Below are 21,202 nucleotides of genomic sequence, written 5' to 3' on the forward strand. Positions count from 1 at the left end.
CCCGGTCATCATGCGCACGGACCTGCCACACGTCGGAACTACGGAGCTTCAAAACGGTGGTATCTTTCGGCACGTCTGTTTGTTATAATTTGGCTTTCTCCCTTCTTCTCTTACCACAGCCTAGGTACGTTCTTTTTTTCTGCTGTATTCTTTCGAGCTCATCATTGTCTACAGATAAAATAAATCTACATTTTCATTCTTCCTTGCTGTTTGCTTGTCCGGGCTCGAAAAACTGAGAAACCCATGAAACGGCCGACTACTCACGTACAGTATCCGCAAATGCGTATCCTGATTGCTATGTACTACCGACTGCAGAGGCTACGGATAGCTTTTCCTCTAAGTTGGCTTTCTATGCATAAAATGAGAGTATCCACGTCTCCGAGACGATGTCATTGCCGGTCGACGGTCTTTCCGCGAAATCACTGCTTGGGATAAAGATGCCTCACTATTACTCGGATCGAGCTTGAGCGTACTGGAGGAACATGGGCAGGACACTCTAGTTCATCAGGTCCGTCACTTATCACCATCACAGAACCATATCTAACGATAAACAGGTAGCCCCCCACTCAACGCTCGAAACCATGTCCTCGACAGCTCACAAAGCCGACGTCTGGTCATGGCATCCTAGCATTTGTAAGCTCACATTTCATCGCCTCCGTAAAAAGACAATCAACAGTGCAGGAGTTCAAATGTAAGAGGAAAGTCAGTTGGACGTTATAGTTTCCTACGACTGTGCTGCGAGGGAGAGAGGAGGATGTGCAGTAGTCGACGAGCTACTTTTCCGGACATCCAGATGTTGCACAGAGGACGTCAGTCGGCCGACGTAGAGGCTGAGCTTCGACCGGTAAGCACACCAATTCTTACCGCCTTCGCTCAGACTACATTATTCACAAAAGACCAAAGCGTGAACGCATGACTACTCAAACGGCTCCTTCCATCTCACGCCCCAGATCTGTCGGGTCCAAGATGGGTCAAAGGCCAGAATGCGGAAGCTAGAACCAACGTCCGCGAACTCACTAGTGCGTCGTTATTTACTACAACCTGATCATTCTCTGGATGGCGACCGCAAACAGGGTGTCGAGTTCCGTTATTCCAGAAGGTGTCGCTAGGACGGCGATTAGAGAAAACACAATGTCAACTTCAAATTTAACTCCGAGCAGGATTTCGAGCATCAGAGACCAGCTCAAAGTTCTCTGCCAATCTGTCGAGTTTGAGTACGTCCTTTCACGGTACGTTGCAAGGGCTCTTCTCTTTCTACGCGAAACTAACAGAGCCCTCGCAGTACCAAATCACCTACAGCTTTCGATGCCCAAAACAAGCAGCGCCTTTCCGCTCAAGACTCGCTGACAGACCGTGTCACGCCTCTATGTCAAAACGAGACCGAGAGCTGCTACAGTTATTGTTAAGCGTCATGTTGACACCTCGTCGCTGCAAAATACCATCGTAATGACAAGCAACCAGCACCATCCAATGCGGCTCTTCAAGAGAAGGTGTCTTCGCTGTCGTTATCGTTGCGTGTGTTAATTTGACATGCTGCAACTTCAGACCATTTACCATTTCATTGTGGACTACGTGCTTCTTTTTATATCGATTGTACCTATATTTTCCACGTTCGTAATCATCGACATCATCGATACCCGTCACTAGTAAATCAGAAATACCAGTATGTTTGTTTTTCGTTCGTTCTGGGAGCAAATATCCGAATCTCTAAAAAGACACAGGTGGCACTTAGTACAACTCCGAGCGACCCCTTTCCGTCCTTCCACCTACCAAGGGATGATAGCGAAGGCCCCATTCTAAGCGTAAGCTCTTCCTCTTATTCATGTTTCATGCCAACATAAATCAAGGCGTAGTGGTGCACATTGGCGGTTCGATTCCGTATGTCGGCCATTGGAATGAATCTCGGAAGTTATCACTTTTTGCAACCTATGTAACGAATGGGAGCAACTAGCCACCATCCCCCGACATAATGAATTATAAACGATCAGAAAACCGTCCAAGAGATTCCAACCATGGCTATTTATTTGTTAGAGGGTGCGTTAATGTAAATCGTCACAGCCCTGCATTTTATAACATAAATTCAATAGATAAAACAGGCCTTCCTCGCCTTGATGCATTCCTCATCCTCCTCTCAAAAGCCTGAGCTCTCATGCCAAAGTAGCTCAACGGCGTGATGGGCGCCTATCCGTGGTTCGATCCCGCGCGTTAGCTCATAGTTTATGATGGGGTACAGTTTTTCTCCCAGTCAACTTTGTAGAGCGTGTTGACTGTAGCATTTTTGCGATACTACGATTCACTGTTTCATAAATCGTCATCGACCAGCAGTATAGCTGGGTCTAACACTCTTCGGTTCAAGTCCGAGGGATGGTGTTGTGTAAGGCATGATGACCCTAATTTTTGGCCAACCTTGATTGTTTGTACGAAGTGCTCGGAGCTTCATATCGATTCGTTTTGCGGTAAGATAGATCAGAGGCCATCCAAGACGTCAGTTCAAAAGTAAATAGACAAAATGCCGTCACGTAGATCACAGGTACGGCTGCATGTAACAACTTGGTTCGAGTCCGAGGGATGGTACTGGGTGTCCTATAATAATCTGTGTTTTTTTTGTGAATCTTAAATGGTAGAGGGATCGATATCTATACGTTCCTGAAATTTCGAAGTATCCGTCATTTCACAAAAGAGAGACGAGGAAATAGGCAATCCATTACTTGACAGTTGGGGGGGGGGATGTTCAAGCCCAGATACCAGAGTCGAAATTGTCCTTCTTGAAGGCGAGTAGTGTGGTCTGCCCGTGATCCATTTCATGTCAGAGTTCACGTAAGTTAATTCTATCTGCAGGTGAGACTATTAAATTTTAGGCTGTGTCCAATACCCTCCTTTCCATCTAATTTGACGCATGGCCTCGGAACGGTCCGGACATTTCTGAATCTCGCATTGCCTGCGTTCCTTCCTCGCCCACCATCCTCAGCCATATTGTCACCCATTCAATTGTTCGTGCCCTTTACAATCTTCACGAAATAGAACGCGATATTCTCTCCCCTACGCTATCCAAACTCCGGTGGAGACTTCGATCCTATCACTGTATTCCTGTAAACGAAGCGACATGGGAAGGAAGGCTTTTACACGCACCAAGGACCTCCTGCAGGTGCAATATTCGCCTTTCATCATCGCTCAAAGGGTAGAATTGGGGTAGAATCCTACTAGCAAGTTCGAGTCCCCGACTGTCAGGTAGTGCCCCAGGAGTATCATACTTTATTTTTTTCATGAAAGAAAGTCAGATTCACTATTGCGCTTCAATTTCAACGCTGACCTTCGAAGAATAAAACCGCAATATTACGTTCAAGTCGTTCTGCAGCAAAGGATTGACTCATGGTATGCTAGATGTCTTCTCACACGATTCGATGCCTATCTCGTAAGAAAGAACCCTAGGAATCGAATCATGGAGGTCCTCTTCCGTTGGAATACCACTGTCATCCTAGAATGGTAACCGATCATCTTGTTATGGATATTGGGTATCCGTTGATTCGGTGCATGAGTCAACATATGCCCGTACTCGGCCTTCTCGGTCTTAATACTGACTCGCTCGTACTTTCTGTTACTTTCTCTATTCTTCGTACTGATACTAGAATATTATAGAACATTGTAGAATAATAATGACTCCAACCTTTCCTTAGTATATAAACTTGTAGATAACATTGTATTAGGGAACTTGATCAATCTACTACTTCCAGTACCCTCACACTGCGTGAACCCTCAGTTACGCCTAGCGCTTGCTGAACAACCCATTGGATACGCCTAGCACTTTCCAATACCAACCCAAAGGTTATGCTTAGCACTTGCCTTCACCCACGGCCCGTAATAGCTTCGCGCTTACAGGCCTTCTATATCGGTAATTGCTCCGCGCTTACCGGCTACTTCCCTCAGTAATTGCTTCGCACTTGCTGATTTCCTTTATTTCGCAAACCAGACCACTCAGGTCTCCTCACGAACCCGAGCCGGAATCCAATATATTCTCTAACGACGTACATCATTCCTAATTAATATTACCTCACTTCGATCACTACTCCTCGCCTCGTGCTCGCATATCCGGATTTCGGCGGATCCATAACACATCTTGAATGGGAAGAAAGCTCACGATCATGCACCCCATTCAAGTGATCGCCGGTAACCTGACCACAAAAGGGATGATTCGAACCCACCATCGCCGTACACTGCTCTGAGTCTCTTTGCTACGTACTTCGTCTCAAAGGGAGAGCGTTAACTACGTGACAGATGTTCTGTGGACTGCTGGCGACCCCAAGAGAGCTAACATGAACTCAGATGTGTCGACCACTTGGAGAAGTTATAAAATGCGAGAACAAGGACTTCGCGGTTCGAACCCGTCTTCAAACAATGGTTCCAACTCGATAGAGCGCTTTTTGACTGGGCCGCATAGTACTGCCGATTCACTACTGAAGTAACGGACGTTCAACAAAATAAAACAGAAGACATTGGGAGACTGACGGATGAAAATCACGTGCGAAGATATAGGCAAGGGATATGCTGGGTCATGAACCTACTTTCCGAGGATCCTCGTGATTGCGTCGTAGCGTTTCTTAGTGTCACCGGTCCGGAGCACCGATTGCCTTTTCGCTTGATTTCAAATTGTGCAACACTTTCTCTCCCCAAACCAGTGGATGCAACATCCGTCCTAATGCTCTGTTCCCTCTCCTGCGGAAGAAAATACCCTATTGAACGACTTTGATCATGCTGATTCTTCCACAGAGAGGGAAACAGCATTGGGAAAGTAAATGCCATTATGTGCGGCACAAGTATTTTTTTTGTCGTCTTCTCTCTTTGTTACTGATATCTTTCTGATATATATTAGATGCTGATTATCAACTGACATGGAGGATACTCAAGTTAATGCTCTAGCAATATCACCAGCATTTTAGGCCCCTTCCTTGACGTCCATCGCCTATACTATATTCATCCGCCTTCGCCTACCACAATCAATCTGACACGAAGACCACTGCCTGTCTCGTCCTGTCCCTTTTTTTCGGGTCTCCTAGTACAAGCGCACCTCAAGATCCAGCCCAGGACACTCCGTGTTATGGCCTTCCTTGTCCATCTAATGCTCGTTGATCGTCGCTAGCTTGCTGACGCTAGGAACACCCTTAATGCTGCATCCTCCCTCATCATTATTTCTCTAGTCATGGAACTCGTGCGTTGTAGCCCTGATCTTGGGCATACATTTTCGGGGCTGGAACTCTATTGGCCGATGTATGAGATTGCGCTGTGACATGTTCACTGCCTTCTCCTCTTCGTTCCCATTTCACTTGACATCACAGACCCGATTATTTCCAACTAGTTAAGTGTCTACAATCACTTTTCCATTCCACCCACATACTTAAACTTTCACTCAGACCTGCGCTTCTCTTTGAGATAGATTGATGGCAATCAAACAAGAGGTTGTGAACGCCCGACAACAGACGGACCCATCTGTCTATTCTCTCCCTATTAAATCGGAAGCATGGCTCCAATGTAAAATATCGCTGAACTTATTCCTGGGAAAGAAGATTCGAAGGTACTCCTATGCGCTGATTTTGACTAACACTATCTTCCGCAGTGTTGCTCCTGAGTGTACATTCCACTTTCCTAATCGAATGGTCACTGATAAGCTGTTATAGCTCAATGGCAGATTAGCCCCGTCAGGTCGATTCCATGTATTGGGATGTTCGCAGTTCGAGCCCACATGGTCGCTCTGAACAATAACATTCGTGTGGTTGTTTTGTTTTTGGAGTCGGTCTGGATGGAATTATCCACCTGGGTCCTATTGTTACGAACGTCAACATCACTTTGTGCCAACGGTGAGATCCACCATACTTAAACCCCACACGAGTTCATAAGGCCATCTGCCAAAACCAACCAGCTTACTCTCTTGTATGAAAGAAAACCGAATTCTTGGGAGAAATGGTATTTAGGATCCATGTATACATCGCTGATCAGGTTGCCCCAACTCTCAGGAACCAATCATGGTAGGTATTCTTTGCTCTGACTCTCCCGTTATGTTTTATTACATGTATTCCCTCCCAGCTCGGGAGTTGATACTTCGTAGGATGTCCAACGTGCTCGCTCAATACATCTGATTTCAAGCGTCAGTTCTAACCAGATTCTACCAACAAAATGGCAGTTCGAATGCGTCTTCTGACATGCAGTTTCAGCATAGCATGATTTTTGAGGTCCAGTATACTCGTATAAAGAGCCTAAATATTTTATTCGAGCCTGACCGAGGACCAAGAGTTCCTCCTTGTTTCTCCCTCTCTGTCAATGTATGCTTCTTGATTATTGAGACATACTCAGCTAAATTAGCCTCGACATTTCCTATTCACTTCTATAACTATTTAGCATAATGTCTCTCCCTTCTTCGTCACTTCGTCACGAATTCATTCCAGAGAACTGCGATAGGTGAAAATTTTGCTACAAAGCCCTTCTTCGTCTCCCATCATGAAACAGTAGTAACATTACTACTACCGGGACAGTTCAAATTCTAATAGAGGGTAAGACGCTGTAGTCTCTTTTTTTCTTTTCACTGAGAATTCTAAGTGCTTCTTTGATTCTACTGTTAGCCACTAACTCTATCGACTTAGATCGTACTAGGATCGCTACTCGCACTTCGGTAGACGATACTCTAGCAAGTCAAAGGCGATGAAAGTCGATGGGACAAGTAGTCACGAAGAACGGAGTTCGATGTTAGGTAGATTAAACCTTAGCCGAAGCTGGGGTTCAGACCAGCTGAGGCTCTACTTAAATACACGTGAGTATTCTAAAAATATCACTGCGCAGTCAGTCCATGATGATCGCGCTCTGCGTAATCCGGCTGACTAAAGAAAAGAAAAGAAAAGAAAAGGAAAAGGAAAAGAAAAAGAAAAAGAAAAGAATAACCGTAACATTACCCCCTCCTTAAGACTCATTCGTCCCGAATGAGAATATTTCCCTTCCTTCCACACCAGCGAGTTGAGGGTCTCCCTTCTGCTTTAAAACAGGATTGATTGGGCCTCCGCTACACCGTAAAAAGTCACTTCGTGTGTTCGGCCTCCAACCCTCTCTCCCCCTGGACTCAGGTTCCTATAACTCCTGAGCCGCCTTGCGCCGGTTAAGCCTCAACTGTCTGTCAGGATCCGCGATCCCTAAGGGTTCAATGCTCTATGTGAGCGGTGGAAATCCCCTTCTACACCGTAAGTTTTGCTCTAAGACTCTTCCGGTTCGGAGGAGTCGATGGATTCTCCCTCTGAGGAAGAGGATCGTGAATCTGAATAGAAAGACCACTCGTCATCGTCGTTATCATCGTTGTCATCATCTTCATCTTTATCCCAATCTTCGATGACCCTTTGGAGATTGTCTACATCCGATTCATCCGTATCGGAGTAGTTAGGGAGCTCGGCGTCTGACGAGAGCGCATCGTCGATTGCATTGAGTTCTTCTGAGTGGGCAGGTGCGGTACACTCAGAGGAGTAGACGGTTATGATGTCGGTGACACATGGGGTGTCAGGGTCATGATATTCGATTGGGAGGTTACGAGGGATTTTGTCGTCGTACCCGAGCATTTTCCCCTTCTCGTTGACTGTCCATATTATCTTTTGGATCCGGGCCTCATAATCGGTTACGAGTTCTTCCGCGTTGGCCATGTCGGATCGTTTAACCCAGGAGTTCTCCTCCCCGGGATATCCCTTCCACTTGACCAAGTACTCGGTGATCGTTCAGCGGGTTTTTCCGCGACCGACAACCCGGTCTCTTTCTGCCACAATTTCCTCAATCTCATATTCTTCTTCATCGTCAATCAGTTCGGGAGGCGGCCTCTCGGGACGCGGTTGATTCGGGAATTCAGGAGCACGATACGGGGATAATAATGATTCGTTGAAGCGATTGTGGATGCGCCACTTTTGTGGGAGTTCCAGTTCATAGGCGGACGATCCTTTCTTGGCTACAATGGTGAACGGACCGACTCGTCGGTCTCCTAGTTTTTTCGCGGGACGTGGGAGGTGGAGGTGAGTGGAGTCCAACCATACTTTGTCACCTGGTTGGTATTCCACGGCCTTTCCTCTATGTTTGTCGTAGTTCCTTTTCATCAATTCCGCCGCTTGTTCGAGGGATTGTTTCGCCTTTTCTTGCACTTCCTGAATCCCCTGTACCAGTTTGGATGCGGCCGGAACGGCGTCTGGGCGCTGAGCGGTTTTGATAACCTGTCCATCGCGTCCGAAGACTACTTTGTATGGGGAGAAACCGGTAGCTGAGTGCTTCCGGTTGTTGTGAGTAAACGCTGCAAGGGGCAGCCATTCGCTCCAGTCGTCCTGCCTATAGTTCACGAACATCTTGAGGTATTTTTCTATTTCCTGGTTAACTCGCTCCGTTTGTCCGTCCGTCTGAGGGTGATAAGCGGTTGAAGGATTCCCTGCTGCATGAATGAGCGCATAGAATTCCTTCATAAACTTTGACACAAATATGGCGCCTCTGTCGGAAATGATCTTCTTGGGCATTACTCCGTATGGTACGTAGACGTAGTCTCGTAGGATCTTGGCAAATCCTAGCGACGACAATTCTTCGGTGCAGGCGATGGGTATAATGGTTTTGGAGAACCTATCGACTAGGACTAGAATTGCGTCGTTCCCTCTGGAGTCGGGGAGTTTGGTGATCATGTCGACCGATATGTGCGTCCATGGTCGATTGGGAATTTCATTCGGATGAAGAGGCGCCCTCTTAGGACGTCGGTCTGCCTTGGTTCTTTGGCAGACTTCACACCCCTTTACGTAGGCTTCCACTTCCGTACGCATTCGCGGCCACCAATAGTCTCGTAGGATTAACTCTCTAGTCTTTTCAATGCCAGGGTGACCGGCAGTTGCATGATCATGCTTGAGGGCTATAATTTCTCCTCGCAGCCGTCTGTCTTTGGGGACGTAAATGCGCCCGTCGTACCACAATAACTCCTGGTCTCGGGAGATCCCCTTTTCATGATTTAGGGAGTCAGAAATTCCTCGATCCCACTTGCGCGGATCGTGGGTAGCTAGTCGAATCTTTTCGTAGATCTCCTCTGCGGTAGGCATGAGGAGGGCTCGGAAGTGGGCGGGTTTTAATACTGTCACGTCCCTATTGTCGTCTTTCCCTTGGTCGTGGTCGGCTCGTCGCGACAGTAGGTCGGCCTTGCGATTCTGAGCTCCTGGTTTGTGGTGCAAGGTGAACTGGTACTCGGCCAGCTCTGTGACCCACCTCGCCTGTCTTCGGTTGAGCTTCTGGGGCTTTCGGAAATACTGGAGGTTCGAATGGTCCGTCCAGATTTCAAAGTCCTCCCGGGCGCCCATGAGGTATTGGCGCCACTCTTCCAAGGCGATCATGATAGCTAATAACTCCTTGTCATAGATCTCGTAGTTCCGCTCGGTGATAGATAGTGATTTGGAGAGGAAAGCTACGGGTCGCCATTTTTCCTGTTGCCACTGCGATAGTACGGCTCCGATCGCTCCCTCACTGGAGTCCGCCTCTACCCGGAATTTCCCCTCATCGAGGGGTATGGCCAATACTACATCTTCACGGAACAACCTCTTCAACTTCTCGAACGCCTCCTGTTGGGCCTTTCCCCATTTCCACTCCACTTTTCCCGTCAGGATCGTGAGCGGCTTGACATGTTTGCTATAATCGCGAATAAATCGACGATAGAAGTTGCAGAACCCTAAAAAGGATTGCAACTCCTGTTTTTTGGACGGAATCGGCCATTCCAACAGGCCCGCGATTTTTACGGGATCCATGCGGACCTTCCCTTCGCTGATGAGAACGCCTAGGTACTCAGTTTCTTCAACCTCGAATTCACACTTCTCCGCCTTGAGGAACAATTTGTTGGCTCGTAAAATTCGGAGTACTTCCCGTACGATGCGTCGATGGTCCTTCTTGTTTTTTGAAGCGATCAAGATGTCGTCGAGGTAGACCGACACTTCTCCTGCGGTTATCAAGTCTTTGAAGAGGTCGTTCATCATCCATTGAAAGGTCGCAGGAGAGTTGGTGAGTCCGAAAAACATGACTAGAGGTTCGTAAAGACCGCGATTCGTTCTAAAGGCGGCCTTCCACTCGTCACCCTGTTTTATCCTGACGTTATTATACCCCCATCGTACGTCCAACTTGGTGAAGTACTTGGCTTTCTTCAACCGGTCCATGAGTTCCCCGATGAGCGGTAATGGGTATCGGTTCTTAATGGTCATTTCATTAAGCTTCCGATAATCTTGGACGGGACGAAGCTTTCCGTCCTTCTTTTTAACGAAAAAGAACGGGGAAGCCATGGGGGATTTTGACGCCTGGATGCGTCCTGTGGCAAGATTCTCATCGAGAAACTTGTCCAGCTCTTCCTGTTCCGCGGGATTGAGGGGGTAGACTTTGCAGTCCAGGTTGGCGTTAGCGTTAGGGATCAGCTCGATGGCATGGTCCCACGGCTTTCTCGGTGGTAGCTCGTCAAAGTTTTCTTTAGCGAACACATCCTCAAACTCCCGGTACTCCTCGGGTACTATCTCTTCAAAGGACTTGGTCGTTTTACGAGCGTTAGCCTGGGCGGCTAATTCGTTGGCCTTAGTCCCCATGGCTCTGACATGAAATGCTTCTTCGAAGTCTATAACCAAAATAGTATCGCCTTCTTCGTACTCTTCCCACCGGGACGAGGGATCAACGTCCGGTAGGGAAAAAGGGATCTTTCGGCATGTACAACGGGCTAGGGTGACCGCCCCGGTGTCCCAGTCGATGAGGGGGTTGTGTCGTTGCAACCAGTCGTGCCCCAAGAATAGGGGGGTGGAGCCTAGATCCACCACGGCTAACTCGATCCGTTCCACGTGGTCGCCAATCCGTAATCGTACCTCGGCATATTCCGTGATGTCGCCTCCCTTGTTTCGGGTGCCATCAGCGTTGTATACCGGAACGGGTCGGGCTGCCTTTTTGAGACTAAGCGCGTGATCTTGAGCCCAGGCCCGGTCTATAGAGCTACCGGTGGCCCCGCTATCCACAAGCGCTTTTACCGAATGTACTTCGCGAGTATCTAGCGTTTCCAACTGCAGTTTGATTGATACATTACGCCCCTTTCGCCCGCGTATGTACATGGGTGGTTTCGTAAGGTCCTCCAGCCACTCCCATCTCTCCCTGGCCTCCGTAGCGGTCTCCGGCTGCTCCTTGAGCGCTTCCCATAATTCAGCAGTCACTTCCCCCGTGCGGCGGGGGTGTACCCATCGATTAAGAACAGCGAAGGCCGCTGATTCATTCGTTGCGAGTCGCAGCGCCCTTCGGGTCCAATGCGGCCCGAAGGGTTCGTAGTACGTGTCCTGAATTGGCCTCTTCTCCTCGGGTCGCGATGCCGGTTGAGGGGTCGCGGGTGGCATCCCTTTGGGTTTAGTGATCGGGATGTTGGATCGTAGGTGCGCTTCTTCATCCTCGACTTCTTCTAACGAGACCGATGGGGTCTTCCCTCGAAGTGGCATTTGGTCACCTGGACGAGAAAGGTCCAGAGGCGGCATTTGGGCGCCTTTGGTAGTCGAGGTGGTGGAGGAGGGCTCTCTGCCCTGCGTTCAGCCCTGGCCACGGGCGCTTGTGCGCGGCGTTGTAACCTCCACCGTTGATCCATACTTACTGCTCTTCCTAGACCCGGCGGTACTTCGGGCTGCCCTTCGCGGACGCACACGTATTGGCTCCCTCGAGAGGTCTGCACTTTTTGCCGTCAGGTGTCCCTTGGCTACTAGGGGCAGGTGGTCTCCCGAGTTCCCGGCCTCAGCTGCTTTTCCGACGCTTCCTGCGAGAACAGACGCCCCCACAGGCGGGAACGCAGGCCCCGCAGGCTGGGCTGACGGCCTTTCTCCCACTCCGGGCTGACCTCCCTTCGTCAAGGGTGCAGTCGAGACGCTACCTAGGGGGCTCTGCCCTTGAGGGGCTTTCCCTGTGCGGTGTGCCGGGGGTTCCTGAGCTCGGACGGCCCCTAGGGGTTCTGTTCCAAGCGCAGACCGTGCCAGGAGGCGGTAATCCCCTCCTACGCCGTGGGCGGTATGCGATTCCTTACTTTTAGTTTCTGGTCCTGGTAACGCGGCGAAAATGGTATATTGTTCATAGGGAGTACCTACATAGGTAGTATAAGTCCGACTATTATTACAATGGGGCGCACCAGTAGAAACTAAGTCCTTGGCCGACGTCGTCGAATCGCTTATTTCGACGCCGGCTTGTCTTTTGACGACCTCTCGTCCTTCGACTCCTCCTTGACCTCTTCGATCTTCGTGTCCGGTCCTAATTCCTCTTTCTCGGCTTCAGCAAGCAGTTGACGAAGGCGGGTGGCGTTGGGCTTTTTACAAGGTGGGAGTTTAACGGGGAGCCACTTCGCTTTGTCCTCGGGACATTTATGCTTCGGGCTCCACCCCGTGTTCCCACACTTGAAGCAGCGCTTATCGGATCGCAGCTTGTCGATTTCCATTGGCTGGCCGATCCCGCCATAGGTGGTTCCTGTGGCGTCCTTCTTATCGCCGCTCGAACCTCCCCCCCTTGACTGATTTTGATTGCCTCGACCCGAACCGCTTGGGTTCGAGGAGGTCTTACCGGCGATACCTTGCGCTACGTCGTACCGATAATTGGCGTCGATCCTAAGGACTCGAGCCTTCCACTGTGCGTAGGTTGTGGGGCGCTCGTTGTCCCCATGCATAACCGTCTTTCGCACCGTCGGCCTTATCGCCGCTTCTACTGCTTCGAACATCTGTTTCTTGTCGCTAAATTCTCCGCACTTATGGGCTAGTCTCTCGAACTTGGCGAAGAATTCGACTGCGGTTTTGAACTCCGATTGTCGGACCTTCTTCCATTCCGATTTCCATATGGCAAGTTCCGCCACCTGCTGGAACTCCGTGGTGATGTCAGAGGAAAACTCCGCCCAGGTGGGGAATCTCCAATGGCCCTGAGCGTCCCGGTAGCGATGGTACTGATCACCCCACCATTCCTTGGCCTTTTCCCGTAAGTACCCCTGCGCGAACGTGATTCGGTAGGGGTTTTGGCCTTGGTCGTTCATGGTGAAGTGAAGCGGGAACACCTGGAAATACATCTCGCAGTGGTGGAGGAAGCGGTTAATGTTGGTGGATTCCCCCGTAAAGTACTCCGGCTGCGTGATTAATTTAGGCTTGACGTCACCCCACGGGTTATTATCCTTCCCCGCGGCCAAAGCCCACGGCGGGATAGGATCCGGGGGTGAAGGCATTGGTGGCGGCATGGGAGGATTCGGTGGTCGCGGTAACGATCGTAATCGATAATTTTCCCCGGGCGGTGGATAGCCCCCGGGGTACCTTTGTGGTCGTGGCGGTTGAAGCGGTGGTTGGGTCGGGACGGTGGACTGTTTTCCCTTGTCCGAGGGCCCCGCACCGGGGTCATCCATGTCGTCGTCGTCGGGCCCCGCACCCGCCCAGAACTCTTCAGTTTCGAGTGGATTGGGCATTGGTTGCGGGCGACGATACGGCTCGCACCCGCGTTGAGGCGCCTCGGGGTTCATCATGTTCCACACGATGGCCGCCCGGTGCCAGGTTTCTACTTCGAGTATGTTTTTCATGAGGTATACGTCCCCCATGGTCTTTGCGGCTTGATAATCGACCCCCGCGTCAGTGAATAACCACTGGGGGTCCTTCTCCATATGCTCCATGATGATTTCATATAACCCGTGCCACGGGAGAATATTAAAGATGTCAGGTCGCGGGGTTGGACCCCGTAACATGACCTGAGTCACTGCCGCCATCACCGTCGGTTCGAGGGCCTGGTTGGGAGGACGACTCGGCATCCTTTGCCTTCTGCCTCTCTCGGGTGAGTCGGTCAATCTCCTTGTTTCGCCTCCACCTTCCGATGTCGGAGTCCTCATTGGAGATCTCCTCCTGATAGACTCTCCATGCTCGGGCTCTAGCTTCGAGGTCGGCCCCTGCTCTCCGGGCATATCCTGTATAACGGACGGCAGCGGCTCGGATTCGGTTGTCCACCTCGTCGGGGGTGGCGTCGGGCTCAAGGGGAAGATCCCAGAAGCCATCGGGCCCATAGAGGGCGTCCTCTTCGGCACGTCGGATGCGTGCATCATGCGCTCGGCCTCGGTCCATTCTGGCCTGGACCTCTGGGGACTCCCGGGCAGCTCGAGAGAGTCCGAGGGACTCGACGTACGTGTGGTAAAGGAGGGGCCACGGACGCTGGGACGCAGGGACGGGGCTGGCGAAGGCTCTTGACGCGACGGACGGTTCCCAGTTGGAGACTCCGGCGAGTCGCTCGGAAGTGGTAACGCTTCCAAGTTCCTCGGGGTTGTAATCTGGGAACTCGCCCCAAAGCTCCCCATCCGTCGGCTCGTGCGAGGGGACGGGGGAAGGGAGTACTGGGGCCTCGGACCCTTCAGAGACCGGGTCGGGCTCTCCTCTGGTCGCGACTCCGGCCACAGGAGTCTCTTCCCCGTCGTCGGCGTAGACCCAACTGGTGTCAGGGTACCAGGCGACTGGGGGTCCCCTATCGGTTGGCCAGGCCCTTGGAACAGGCTGTGGCTGAGTTGTACCGGTGGTAGCCGCGGAGGCTCCGAGGCTAAGCTCTCCGGGATCGTCGTAAAAGTCGTCTTGGCGACCCCTGTTGCGCGCCATTCTGGCGCGGTCCCTGGCATTGTCGGCTGCGATCCTTCTGTCATGGACCTCCTCCCATGCGCCTGCGTGTCCCCACCCGGAGTGGGTTCTCTCGTTCGCGGAGCCTCCGGAATCGGGGGCATTTTCCTCCTCATGCGGGTAGAGGTCGTCGAGTCGGGTTCTTTCCCACTCGGTGAGCTCGTCCCCTTCGAACTCGGTATCAGGGCTTTCTTCGCCCTCGACCAGATTCCTGGTGCCTTGTCCTCGGCCTCCGTTGTCGCCAGACTCGCCTTGGACTGGAGACTGGTCGAAGAGGCCTGGTAAGGGCGAGTCTCCTCGCTCGAGGAGTACCCCCCGGGTATCGGTGATGTCGATTGAATCGGCTGCTGCGCTGGAAGCGCTTCTGGAGGAGTCGGTGCTCGACTCTGAGGATCGCGAGCTGGGTCGCGACGATGTGTAGAGGGATCCTCCAGGTTGCCCGGAGTTGTTGGATTCGACATCTCCGATCGTCTGCTGGGATGCCGAGGGTATGTCGATTACCGGCGGTGGATACGCCGGTGCGCTGGGAATGTAATGGAACGGGAGTTGTGCGCGGACTTGTCTCCGCTGGCAACAACGGCGAATGTGGTACAAAGTAATGGACAAGAAAAAGAGTAAAAAAGTCGCGAAGACGGCGAGAATGGATTCGGACCAGGGCATTCGTCCGGGGATCTATCCGTGGCGTAAGTCGACGATGGACCATGCAAGCTGGTAGACAGCAAGTATGGTGAGAACAATGAGGAGTGCGATAATCAGGCTAAGGTCAGTCTCGTAATTGGAACCGTTCATTAACGAGATTTCGCAGTTTTCGTCGGATGGGGAGCTCGTTACTATCAACAATGCGATTGTTAATAGAGAGGCGAGCTGAAGGGCGAGAATAAAGGGTTTAATGTTTTTAGAAATGGCGTAGAAATCCGACCCAGAGGAGCAGGAGGAATCCTGCAAACACCGGGGATGGGACGTATATGCAGGCGAGGAGTACTCGAAGGATGGTTACGACAACCAATCCTAGAGGGTCGTTCAGGAGAAATTGCAGCACGGAGAGTGCCACAACAAAGGAAAGGACGATGGGGAGAATGTTGGCGAGTAGTCGGCGTTCGAATCTGTAAAGGTAGATGACACCGACGAAACGTCAAGGTGCGGCTAGCGACCTGTTCGGTCTAACTAGCAGGTATATGGGTTTAGGAAAGTTGGGCAGCGTGCGACGCTGAGCAACGGGTAGCGAGCTTCGGCTAAATGTTAGCCACTAACTCTATCGACTTAGATCGTACTAGGATCGCTACTCGCACTTCGGTAGACGATACTCTAGCAAGTCAAAGGCGATGAAAGTCGATGGGACAAGTAGTCACGAAGAACGGAGTTCAATGTTAGGTAGATTAAACCTTAGCCGAAGCTGGGGTTCAGACCAGCTGAGGCTCTACTTAAATACACGTGAGTATTCTAAAAATATCACTGCGCAGTCAGTCCGTGATGATCGCGCTCTGCGTAATCCGGCTGACTAAAGAAAAGAAAAGAAAAGAAAAGGAAAAGGAAAAGAAAAAGAAAAAGAAAAGAATAACCGTAACATCTACGCTGCATGACCATAATTCGGACTTCATGCTTTGACCCGCACATTTTCAGAGGGAGCAGTATAACGAACTAGGGAAGTCTTCCTTCACTGCCACTATTGGTCAGTGGTAACGTGTCTCCAACTGGGATGGTTCAAATCCATCCAGTGGAAATCAGAGTCGAGGGTTGCTTCATACTTTGTCTAATTTTCTTAGGCACACATCTTTTTTGTTTTCCCAAGCGTTCAACTACGAATTCATATCCTCGATATTCAAACTCCATACAATGGGGGGAAATTCTACCAGGAGCATCTGTAACAGAGGGCTCAGCGGTTGGTGTCCAAGGTCATTCCAGGAAACACCAGTGCACAAAGTCTTTCTAGATGAAATAACGAGAGAAATTGACTGACAGATTGTAAATCCAAGTCCACACTGCGTCTGTATACACTAACGATTCCAATGAAGACATGCTGAGGTTTCATCTTTGTCACGACACTAACATTTCAGCATTTGCACCAAGTAATGTTTACCTCCTTAATCATGAAAATTCCTGACGTATTCAATGTAATCTTCCTTCGAGGCGGGACTACATGTCGCTCTATCATTTCCCTTTCCCTTACAACTCCCTATTGTCCGGGGAGGAAATTGACATGTAATTGATAGCACTTTTTTCTTGACCATCACTATAATTGTTGGTCTTCCACATTACCGGTATATCTTGCCTATTCAGTTGGATACATCTTGCACAAATTGTGACCGGTGACCGGTCCTAGCCTCGCTTGAGCCGGATTATGTTTCTTCACCAGAGATTGTCTGACATATAGCGAATATAGTCTCAGCCTTGTTTGCTTCATGGAGGCAGTGAGAGTGCGTGCAGAACATCATGATTTCGAAGATAGAGGAGGACCGTGGAAAGGCTTCGGTCAGAATAGGCGCAGGAGATGCCGTCGGGTGAAGCCGGATATTGCCGATTGCGCTCTCCTTCACTACGGTGACCTATGCCCCTCAGAATTAATCGTCTTATAGTCTTTTTCTCGAAGTCTCCGTTAGATTTCTGTCATTCCTGTTCTCTTCGCTGCAGAATTTAGCTTGTTTTCCCCCTGTGAACCAAGGATGATTGTGGGTGTCGTTTCTTCGGGAGAAATGTATATGGCTGGTTTTTTCGTTGCCTGTCTACTAACTAACAGTAAGTAACCCTCAGAATTGGAAATGTCTATAGCGTAGTTCGTCTCTTCTTTCTTCGCGTTCCCCGTGCTCCTGTGACATTATCAAGTATGGATGGAATACGAACAACGATCAAGTGCAACAATGACTCCATGTTCAGTCCCCAGCGTCAATTGGAAGTTCACGCTTGACTATCAAAGAACAGAAATAGATGTACAGAAAGCGTCACGGAAGATTGGTTCTAGGATGGTTTTTGTTATAGGTATGTCACAATTTTTCATTGTATGTCCAACCCTTGACACCTTACGTTCCAGACGGCTCTCTCAGGCTTGATCCGCCACGATGCATGGACGAGAACTGCTCACACATTATGTCGTAACACCGTTTCGCGTCGACCTCAGGAGGTCGCCACTCTCAGTACTCGCAATTTATCTATCCTCAATACGGAGGACAGCTCAATACCGGCTCAGGACATAAGACATTTGGATGGCGATATGTCTGAGCGTCGACAGCGGTGGTCATGGAGGTTTTTGAATTACAGTGTGTTTGGTGAATATTTCGATCTTGCTTCGTACGCTGTTGTATCTTACCGCCTTGAACAGAACAAAGTCGCCCGTCGAGGCGCACTCTCCGGTCCCAATACTACCTCAAAAGATAAGGCGCATATGTTGTAGCAACTGGTGAGTCACTGATTTATGACTCGCCCAGCCTTCACGATTTCCTCTTTTCCGGGGTGAAATGGTAGTTACTGCAAAGCCTCTTTGTGGACGATGATGCATATGCACCTGTTTCTCTGCTGCGGGAATGGTAGTGAGTGCCATGTGATTCATGCTGAGCCGAAGTCGTACAGTCAGAGCTTAATGGTGCCAGCTAGTGCAGGCTCCAGTAACAGCGTAATTTTCGTACCTTCTTTCCTGAAACACGAGCACTCCTACCAGGTTCGTTTTCCCGTCTCTCGTCTCTCACATTAACCAACGCACTTTTAGGTACGGATGGTGAATGTATGCGTCCCAGTATAACCATGCGGCGACTCCCAGATGCCCAGTTTGGTACTGAGATACAGAATGCACATTGCCCTGACATCCTGCTTTTAACGCACATTTTGGAGGTAATCCTTGCTTGCCCTGCTATTATAGGGAGCTAATACTTCGCTGCCACAGATTATCCCGAGTCACTTCTCCGGTTGTTTTTTAAATCCCGCACCTACAAGACAAGATTCCAACCCTCATCACGGTAGTACCTACCTTTCTCAGTATCAAAGATGTTCGCTTTGCTTCCTCTAGTGCTAAAGAGACTTCGCACGGTATGTGTTCCTCGCTATAAAGATGCACCCAAACATTGAATAGTTCGGATTTCGAAGGCTCTCATAGGGCTCCTCGGCAGATGCCTGGAAGTTGTTGCACAGTATCCTTTGTGTATTTGAGTACAGGTAGGCCGTCTAGCTGTGTCCAGCCACCGCTGGCTAAGATCTGGTTCTTTGTAGCTCGCTTGAGCGGCCATGACCTCCTCAAAAACGGATCAACCGACACATGATTTGAGAGTACTGGCTTCATCTTGTGTAACTCTCAGATACCTTATACCTTCATACGTCCACCATGGCATCGGTATGGGCGTAATAGCGTGCAAAAATTCACGCCTGCGCAAGTGAGGTTTTTCCGGCCACAAGTTGGTTATTAGTGCGCAAGTTCACTCAAATCTTTCCCCAAGTTAAGGGACATTTGAAGCAAGTTTGCTATTGTAAGGAGTCTGTGATTTGTTGTCCCGCCGTGGTCCAGACAACTGATTATGGACTATGCACCGTACGCATATCAACTTTTTGGGAACGAATGCGGTACATATGCCGTTCAGCAGGCCATATTGTGAGCCCTGAAACTCCGTGAAATTTGGTTATCGTACCTCGGTTTATCATCGGCTCACAGAGCAATTGAATAGTTAACTGTCTGGACAAGGTTGAAAGGCATTCCAGTTCAGAAATCAATTATCGCACAGAAGACATTCATACATACCTTGAATTCGAAATTCGAATCATTGAAGGTGCTTTGCTACTGAGGATTAAACTTAGAGATCAAAATATCGAAGACAAATAAAAATCTGACTCCATCGTGTGAAATGGGGACAAAGAAATAGCTAAGGTAGAAGATATCAGAACTTAATGCCCAAAGATTTTGGCCCACCACGGAAACAAAGGAAAACTGGTGATATCTAATCGCCGAAATAATGTCGGCCGGTCTAGCCATCTCGTTTCGTTCCAAACCCGCCCCCAGATCTTATTCAGAGATCTATGGCAACAACTGATGATATGTATATCAGTATAGGAAAGCACTTAACTTGCGGGAGGGAATACGAACTTGTGCACTTAAAAGTAACTTGCGACTGGAAAAAATATAACTTGCGTTCATCGCATTTTTTGCACGCTATTACGCACATACGTCGGAATCAACCGGCTCCGAACCCGTTACTTACCGTACCCGCAATTTTCTTTTCTTTACTGTTTACCTCCACGTCGACATACTAGGTATAAACGAGTTGCTTTTTTCGTTCCCTCCCGCGCCCGAGCTTCAACAAAAGAGTGAGAGAGCGTAGTAGTCAATCATGCATTCAGTGCGGAAATAAATTATTCTTCGCAAGGCGATTCTCATGTCTTGAAAATAACCCAAGCACATGGCGCGGATATTGGTAGAGCGAGATTTACATCCCCCGACTCTAGTCAGAATGCATGAAACAGAGTTTAACAGAAGAAACGGCGATACAGAGCCCGTAAGGAAGGAAAAGTCAATGGCAAATGCCAAGCCTTGAGTCTTGCACATACGGGTCACGTAGGAAGCAGAGAACGGTCGCATAACAAGAATACCATCGAGTACGCAGACAACGCGACATTGCATTACAGTCCTTCGGCATCACGCATCTCAGCTCTTGGGCTCATGGTCAAGCAGAAGATTCGAGAACAGGGCATTTATTAAATACAAATGCAGAAATGCAATCTAAATTATGGTGAGTCAGAAGGGTCGTCATTAAGACAAAGATCCTTGACGTACCATCAAGTATACGAAGTTACGCCGACACTGTACAAATTGAACCCAGTACGGGGCTTCATTCTGTATAGAGCATGTGAGCTGTAGATTTATATGAACGGAAGGGGGGACCTTACACCAAAAAGCCTCGCAAAAACCCTTGGGAAGAATTGGCCGTGACTCGTTAGGCGAAGCTAAGGCAAGCGTAAGCGAGGTGCATGCTTATCTACGTAAGAGCATCGAAAGTGGATGTATGCGGAATAATATCGTTGAGAGCCAGTAACATGCTATGGCCAGGTCCATTCTGTTCATCGAATCAGAGCCAGAAAACCTGTGTATTGGCTAAGCATGAGAAAGAGAGAGCTTCGAGAACGGCAAGGCCTCGCTATCCAGAACATCCAAAAAAATCCGTCCTGCCCTGCGCCAAGGCATCATACGTCAACGATGAAGATCTGCCAGGAGTTAAGCGACGATGGTGTGTTCGCACGAGAGATTCCTAGTTTAGGAGGCGCATCGTTAACCATCTGACGAGGGTTCAGCTTTTTGGATTCACTAGAAATAAATTCCTCCGAAATTCCTAAGTCACCCCAGCTGGCATTGTTCGCCCCTCTGATACCATTGCGAGGCGCTGATGGTTGGTGTCGGCATTGGCTTTGGTGCAACTTGAAGCGTTACGCGTTACGCGTCGCGTCTGAGTCGTTGGTAGATGCCTGAGCAAAAGTATTCATGGGAACCAGAGTTGCGCGTTGTATATGCGAAATCGTCCCGTGGAAATGGGAGGAAAGTAAAGACGGCGGCAGTGAAGGCAAGAGAGAAAGGAAGCCCCCCAGATCGGACC

General features: G+C 49.6%; 1 protein-coding gene across 1 annotated transcript; it reads left to right on the forward strand.

The window, feature by feature from the left end:
* Nucleotides 1-17,497: 17,497 nt before the first annotated feature.
* EV420DRAFT_1477021 (uncharacterized protein) lies at nucleotides 17,498-18,886 on the forward strand (the record flags this gene model as incomplete). Its single annotated transcript, XM_060469385.1, has 8 exons — nucleotides 17,498-17,615; nucleotides 17,681-17,924; nucleotides 17,956-18,033; nucleotides 18,110-18,163; nucleotides 18,204-18,291; nucleotides 18,340-18,354; nucleotides 18,569-18,656; nucleotides 18,783-18,886. The coding sequence occupies 8 exons, from the start codon at nucleotides 17,498-17,500 to the stop codon at nucleotides 18,884-18,886; spliced, it is 789 nt and encodes a 262-aa protein (XP_060333882.1).
* Nucleotides 18,887-21,202: the final 2,316 nt, after the last annotated feature.

This window comes from Desarmillaria tabescens (assembly GCF_030435595.1).
Source record: "Desarmillaria tabescens strain CCBAS 213 chromosome Unknown EV420scaffold_9, whole genome shotgun sequence".
NCBI classification, from domain to species: domain Eukaryota; kingdom Fungi; phylum Basidiomycota; class Agaricomycetes; order Agaricales; family Physalacriaceae; genus Desarmillaria; species Desarmillaria tabescens.